At 41.5% G+C, this 8133-nt stretch overlaps 1 protein-coding gene across 1 annotated transcript; it reads left to right on the forward strand.

Moving 5' to 3' along the window:
- On the forward strand, positions 204 to 1154 carry LOC102180752 (olfactory receptor 52D1-like). The gene has a single exon (XM_005701479.2). It carries the CDS (start codon positions 204 to 206, stop codon positions 1152 to 1154), a length of 951 nt encoding a protein of 316 aa, XP_005701536.1.

Consider the following 8133-nt stretch of genomic DNA (forward strand, 5'->3'; position numbering starts at 1 on the left):
TCTTAGAAGTGGGCATATTAGTTACGAAGCTATTTTAATTACTCAGGAAAGAAATGAGGAAGGCATGACGTGGAGTAGAACTGGTAGAAATGGAAGAAAGGTATGAAATTAAAATTTGTAGGAGAAATAGATTGTTTCTAGGATGAATTTATTTCACCTTATGATAGCTTTCGGGAAGGTGAAGCCTGATTCTCTGCATCAGTATGGTTTCTGCATCTGTCCCCAATGACACTAGCTTCCATCCTTCCACATTTATTCTACTTGGAATCCCTGGGATGAGAGACCAGCACATTTGGGCTGCCATCCCCTTCTGCTCCATGTATATCCTTGCTCTGGTTGGCAATGGAACTATCCTCTACATCATTATGAAGGAGAGAACTCTGCACGAGCCAATGTACCTCTTCCTGTGCCTGCTGTCTATCACTGACCTGGTACTTTGTTCAACCACTTTGCCCAAAATGCTAACACTCTTCTGGCTTAAGTCCCACAGAATATCCTACCAAGGCTGCCTCACCCAGATGTTTTTTGTGCATACAATCTTTGCCACAGAATCAGCTGTTCTGCTGGCCATGGCTTTTGACCGCTACGTGGCTATCTGCCGTCCACTTCATTATGCATCCATCCTCAACGCCATGGTGATTGGGAAGATTGGTCTGGCATGTGTGGTCCGTGCCCTTCTCTTTGTTTTCCCCTTTGTCATCCTCATAGAACGCCTACCTTTCTGTGGACATCACATCATCCCTCACACCTACTGTGAACATATGGGCATTGCCAAACTGGCCTGTGCCAGCATCAGGCCCAACACTATTTATGGTCTCGCTGTGGCGCTTTCAGTCACTGGGATGGACGTGGTCCTCATCGCCACTTCCTATGGCCTGATCCTGCGGGCTGTGTTGCGCCTGCCCTCGAAGGATGCCCAGTTCCGAGCGTTTAGCACTTGTGGAGCTCATATATGTGTGATTCTTGTATTCTATGTACCTGCCTTTTTTTCCTTTTTCACCCACCGTTTTGGCCAGCAAGTACCTCCTCATGCACATATTGTACTCGCAAACCTCTATCTCCTTGTGCCCCCTGTTCTCAACCCCTTGGTCTACGGCATTAACACCAAACAGATCCGCCTGAGAATATTTGACTTTTTTATGGGGAGAAGATAGTTAACTCTCTCCATAACCCAAGGAAGAACTGGTGAAGCTGTAATTAATTTTCTACTTTCTCAAACATCTCTTATCCTTATACTAGAAGTTGCTGTTTCTGCCAATCCTGGCAAGCCAGTTGTTGTTCAGTCACTAGGTTGTGTCTGACTGTTGTAGCATGAACTGCAGCACACCAGGCTTCCCTGTCTGTCCTTCACTATCTCCTGGAGTTTTCTCAAACTCATGTCCTTTGAATCGATGATGTCATACAACCATCTCATACTTTTTTGTTTCCTTCTCCTCCTGCCCTCAATCTTTCCCAGCATCAGGGCCTTTTCCAATGAATTGGCTGTTGGCATCATGTGGCCAAAGTATTGGAGCTTCAGCTTCAGCAACAGTCCTTCCAATGAACATTCAGGATTGATTTCCTTTAGGGCTGACTGGTTTGATCTTTTTGCAGTCCAAGGGACTGGAGTTTTCTCCAGCACCACAATGAGAAAGGATCAGTTCTTCAGTGGTCAGCCTTCTTTATGGTCCAACTCTTATATCCATTCATGACTATAGGAAAACCTATAGCTTTGACTATCAGAAAAGTGATATCTCTGATTTTTAATATAATGTCTAACTTTGTTATAGATTTTCTTCCAAGGAGCAAGCATCTGTTAATTTTGTGGCTATAGTCACCTTCTGCAGTGATTTTAGAGCCCAAGAAAATAAAACCTGCCACTGTTTTCGCTTTTTCCCAACCCATTTGCCAATGAAGTGATGGGACCAGATGCTATGATCTTAGTATTTTGACTGTTGAGTTTTAAGCCAATTTTTCCACTCTCCTCTTTCACCTTCATCAGGAGGCTCTTTAGTTCCTGTGATTTTTCTACCATTAGGGTAGTGTCATCTGCATATCTGAAGTCATTGATATTTCTCCCAGCAATCTTGATTCTAGCTTGTGATTCATCCAGCCAGGCATTCACATGATGCACTCTGTATATAAGTTAAATAAGCAGGCTGACAATATACAGCCTTGACATACTCAGTTCCATGCCCAGTTCCAACAGTTGTTTCTTGCTCTGCTACATTTTTCCCAGGAGCCAGGTAAGGTGGTCTGTTATTCCCATCTCTTAAAGAATTTTCCACAGTTTGTTGTGATCCACACAGTCACAGCAAGTCAGTACCATGTATTATCTGAGAGGTTTTGAAGAACAACTCATTTATACCTCCTAAATATATAGAAAATTATTTCCCTAGAATGTTATTATATGGCCTGTTCATGGGCCTATAGGTCTTGAATCTTCTTAGGAAAAGATCAGGAAGCAATATAGTAACTTTGAATTGGTAGTGAGAACCATGGAAAGTTATTCTTTCTACATAAGAAATCCTATGTGCTGGAAGTAGATAAAAAGTGGTCAAAAAAGAACTATTGACTTATAGTCAGCCCCAAGGAACTGAGAATAACACACACACACACACATACACACACTGATTAATTGATTGTTTACACTTTCTTTGATCAAGAGTGTTTGCAAGAGTGTTTGTCAGTCCTAGGTCAGAGATGGCTGTCAGAGGGCAGGATCTTTTGGATCTGGAATTAGGATTGAAAGAGATGAAGATGACTGCTGGGTGCTTTATTGTGAGAAGTCTGGAAGCACATATATCAGTGGGAAAGCCACAGCACAGGTTTCTCAACAAATTACTTCAAAGTGACACTTTGTTGCTAATATATTTACTTTATGACCAATGACCTTTGCATTTTCCCGATATTGTCAGAGCGATTAAGTTTTACATGCCAATTATTTTGTGGGTCATTATGGACACACCCTGATATTTTCTTTATCTCATATAACCAACACATTGCGTATCTTAGAAACTCCAGGACATAGAGTTTTCGGCTTATGTTATCCAAATTGACATAATAGAACAATGAAAAGAAATAGAGCCTTACGATCATAAAGGAAGAAAGACAAATATCACTACTAACGAATGACAGGATTTTTCTACAGAGAAAATCCCTAAGCCTCTAGAGATGGATTTTTAAAACTAATGATATTTCAAGAAATTTGCTGAGCTCAAAGTAAATAAATAAAATCACAAACTAAAACATTTTTATGTAAAGCCACCATTAGGAATGCATATTTTTAAATTTATAGCAATAGCAACAAAATTTGTGGTATTTAACAGAAATGTGCCTGGTCTCTATGTTAAACAATTAAGAAAGTAATTGAGATATATTTGAAAAAATAAAAAAGAATATAGAGATCACCCTGTGGAAAGCCAGGTCCTGTAACTGATTCTCCTGACTCCAAGACTTGAGCTTCAGAGGTTTGTCCCAGACACATTCCAGAGAATTTTGTACCAGAACTCGGATGCACCGTCCAGCTGACTACTGATAAATGCCTGAACGCTGTTTCGGAAGAGGCCCTTCTCCCGTCAACTACCCTGTCTCTCATCAATTCGAAGAGTTGGATGTGGGGGGAGGCAGGAGCCCAGGAACGTGCATGCTTGGTTTCTACGGACCCTTCTTGCCATATGGGACTCACAGTGTGCCCCCTGGCCCCACCCAACCTGTTCCCTTCTCCTACAGCTTTAAAACCTTACTACTTTTATTTAAAGAGGAACTGGGTTGGAGCAAGTGGCTTCCCCTGCCCTGAACACCTTGCATTCCCTGCGGGGGACACAGGAGGCACAGAGGGTAGGGGAGTGATGCATGAACCCCTTCTCCCCGGGCTTGGGGACATCTTCCTGGCAACATGGCAACAGGCTGAATGTGCAAACCAAGCCGAATGCCTGCCAGGCAGCCAGAGGTCTGGATGAAGGCTGACTCCCTTGCTCAGCTCAGGGGCACCTGTCCTAGGCCAGTCTGCCATCCCTGGAGCAGGGGGCCACCTCCCAGGGTCCATTCCTGGTTCAGGGTGCCCAGGCGTGTGGCGGGAGGCTCACCTTGAAGAGTCCTTGTCCCAAGCACTCAGACTCTGAGGGCTGGAGGGTAGCTGAGCAGCCGTGCATTGTAGGAGGCAGGGCCGCCATGGATCCCAACGGCCAGGAATCAGCATGGGAATCTCTGTATGCTGGGTGCGCTCGGGGTCTCAGCCTCCCTGGACTTCTCAGACGGCCCTCCTCCTCCCAAAGCTATTGATGGAGCTTCTCTGGGATTGTTTGCCAACCCCCACATTAGACTCCAAGGGTCCAAGACCATTTCCATCTGAACACGTTTTCCTTTTCTGTAGGAACTTGTGGTTTTGTTGTTTTTTTTCCATCCAGCACTACACCATGCTTCCAAAGGCCACCTTTCGCCTTTCCCCATCACTACACTGAAGTAGTACAGTTGTACAGTTCCCAATCTTGCCTCGGCTTGCTTGGATAAAACTTCGTATGTATTTTGTAAGACATAGATTCTATATTGTAATGATGCCCTATCCAAAAAGAAAAAAAAAAATTAATGAAACTGTAAATTTTATTGTTTTAATGTGTATGCATGTTTAGTGAAGTTTACATTTTGAAATAAAATTTATGATTCATTATTTTAAAAATTAAAAAGAATATATATTATGAAATTCATGGATACAAAAAATGGTAAAATAGGAAAAAATAGAAATAATGAAAGATATTATTTTAATAAAAGATAATGAAATGTAAGGCATATCTTTCTAATAATGAAAGATAAGGCATGCACTTATCAGAAGAAATATAGACAAAAATTTTTTTATAAAATCAACCTCAACTGTATCAGTACTGCGGGGGACTGCCCGTGAAGGGTTAAGTCTTGGGAGCTGCTCGGCAAGTTATGCAGAGCCTTAGGCATGTTCCTAAGCTCCCTGTCCCGCCCCCCTGAAGAATTTTTATAGTCCTTAAAGCTCCAGGACGTCTAGTCCCTGCAACATTTCATAGAAGATAGATTATCTTATTGTGTTTTGTACACAATGGTAAGGGTCTGGTGATTGTATCTTGAGATTAAAAACAATTTGTAAATGTCATAAGTCACGTACTTTATCCTATATATACTGCAGCACAATAAAGAAAGGCATCAGCCATTTTGGTCTGATCCTCTCAACCCCATCTTTTGTCTCTCTCTTATTTTTCTTAGCGGGGACGCTCCGTTCTCTCCCTGTGCAGGTGCGACTCTTGCTTGTGCTGGCCGCGGCAAGTACTAAGAAAAAGGCAATGAAAACCACTTTTACACTCCTTAAATTGGCATATACTTAGAATAAAAATCAGAAAATACTAAAAATTAGTGAGGATATAGAGAAATAGCAATAATTATGCATTACTAATGGGATATTAAATGTGCATCCACTGGTTTCAAGATCAACTGAAAATATTTAGCAAAGTTACAGATATGCATATCTTACAAACCAAAAATTTCACTCCTCAATATTATCCTTTGAGGCACACTGCACAAGTGACAGATATGTTTAAATAAGAATATTAAACACCATTTATTTTGGCATTATTATCTTCAAATGTTTGTTTTTGCAGTTGAATTTCAGAATCATTTTGGCCAGATTTCAAATAAAATAAATCATTGAAATGTGTTTGGATTTGCCATTAATTTATAAATTCATTTAATAAGTTATAGCCTTTAAATAGTTGTGCTGGATTCCCTTGTGGTACAGTGGATAAGAGTCTGCCCATCAATACACGGGAAATGGGTTCAATCCCTAGTCCAAGAGGATTCGACATGGCTTGGAACAGCTGAGCCCGTGTGCCACAGCTACTCAGTCCATGCTCTAGAACATTTGAGCTCCAACTGTTAAGTCCAAGTGCCACAAACTACTGAAGCCCAAATGCCCTGGAAGCTGTGCTCCACAAGACAAGCCACCACATTGTGGAACCCTTGCACCACAACAAAGAGTAGTGCCTGATCGTGGCAACTAGATAAAGCCCGTGTGCAGCAATGAAGACCCAGTGCAACCAATAAATAAATGAATAAATAAATTGTTTTTAAAAAATTTGCTTTTGGTGTCTATATATATGGAAAACAAAAGCAAGTAAAATTTCACAAACTAGGATACATATTTAGCTAATATTTAAATGACACTATTTGCTTATTCATTCATTCATTCATTTGGCAATTATACCCACTATGTACCATGAAACTAGAGATCTCTTCAAGAAAATTAGAGATACCAAGGGAACATTTCACACAAACATGGGCTCAATAAAGGGCAGAAATGGTATGGACCTAACAGAAGCAGAAGATATTAAGAAGAGATGGAAAGAATACACACAAGAACTGTACAAGAAAGATCTTTATGACCCAGAGAATCACGATGGAGTGATCACTCACCTAGAGCCAGACATCCTGGAATATGAAGTCAAGTGGGCCTTAGAAAGCATCACTACAGACAAAGCTAGTGGAGGTGATGGAATTCCAGTTGAGCTATTTCAAATTCTGAAAGATGATGCTGTGAAAGTGCTGCACTCAATATGCTAGCAAATTTGGAACACTCAGCAGTGTCCACAGGACTGGAAAAGGTCAGCTTTTATTCCAATTCCAAAGAAGGGCAATGCCAAAGAATGCGCTAACACACAATTGCACTCATCTCACATGCTAGTAAAGTAATGCTCAAAATTCTCCCAGCCAGGCTTCAGCAGTACGTGAACCATGAACTTCCAGGTATTCAAGCTGGTTTTAGAAAAGGCAGAGGAACCAGAGATCAAATTGCCAACGTCCACTGGATCATGGAAAAAGCAAGAGAGTTCCAGAAAAGCATCTATTTCTGCTTTATTGACTATGCAAAGGCCTTTGACTGTGTGGATCACAATAAACTGTGGAAAATTCTGAGAGATAGGAATATCAGACCACCTGACCTGCCTCTTGAAAAATCTGTATGCAGGTCAGGAAGCAACAGTTAGAACTGAACATGGAACAACAGACTGGTTCTAAATAGGAAAAGGAGTACGTCAAGGCTGTATATTGTTACCCTGCTTATTAACTCATACGCAGAGTACATCATGAAAAATGCTGGACTGGATGAAGCACAAGCTGGAATCAAGATTGATGGGAGAAATATCAATAACCTCAGATATGCAGATGACACCACCCTTATGGCAGAAAGTGAACAACTAAAGAGCCTCTTGATGAAAGTGAAAGAGGAGAGTGAAAAAGTTGGCTTAAAGCTCAACATTCAGAAAATGAAGATCATGGCATCTGGTCCCATCACTTCATGGGAAATAGATGGGGAAACAGTTGAAACAGTGTCACACTTTATTTTTGGGGAGCTCCCAAATCACTTCAGATGGCAATTGCAGCCATGAAATTAAAAGACACTTACTCCTTGGAAGGAAAGTTATGACCAACCTAGATCACATATTAAAAAGCACAGACATTACTTTGCCGACTAAGGTCTGTCTAGTCAAGGCTATGGTTTTTCCAGTGGTCATGTATGGATGTGAGAGTTAGACTTTGAAGAAAGGTGAGCGACAAGGAATTGATGCTTTTGAACTGTGGTGTTGGAGAAGACTTAAGAGTCCCTTGGACTGTAAGGAGGTCCAACCAGTCCATCCTAAAGGAAATCAGTCCTGGGTGTTCATTGGAAGGACTGATGCTAAAGCTGAAACTCAATACTCAGGCCACCTCATGCAAAGAGTTGACTCATTGGAAAAGACTCTGATGCTGGGAGGGATTGGGGGCAGGAGGAGAAGGGGATGACAGAGGATGAGATGGCTGGATGGTATCACTGACTTGATGGACATGAGTTTGAGTGAACTCTGGGAGTTGGTGATGGACAGGGAGGCCTGGTGTGCAGCGATTCATGGGTCACAAAGAGTCAGACACAACTGAGCTACTGAACTGAACTGAACATAATGAGAAACACTGGGCTGGATGAAGCACAAGCTGGGATCAAGGTTGTCGGGAGAAATATTAATAACCTCAGATATGCAGATGACACCACCATTATGGATGAAAGTGAAGAAAAACTAAAGGGCCTGTTGATGAAAGTGAAAGAGGAGAGTGAAAAAGTTGGCTTAAAGCTCAACATTCAGAAAACAAAGATCATTGTAT

Source organism: Capra hircus, chromosome 15, assembly GCF_001704415.2.
Source record: "Capra hircus breed San Clemente chromosome 15, ASM170441v1, whole genome shotgun sequence".
In the NCBI taxonomy this organism is placed as follows: Eukaryota; Metazoa; Chordata; class Mammalia; order Artiodactyla; family Bovidae; genus Capra; species Capra hircus.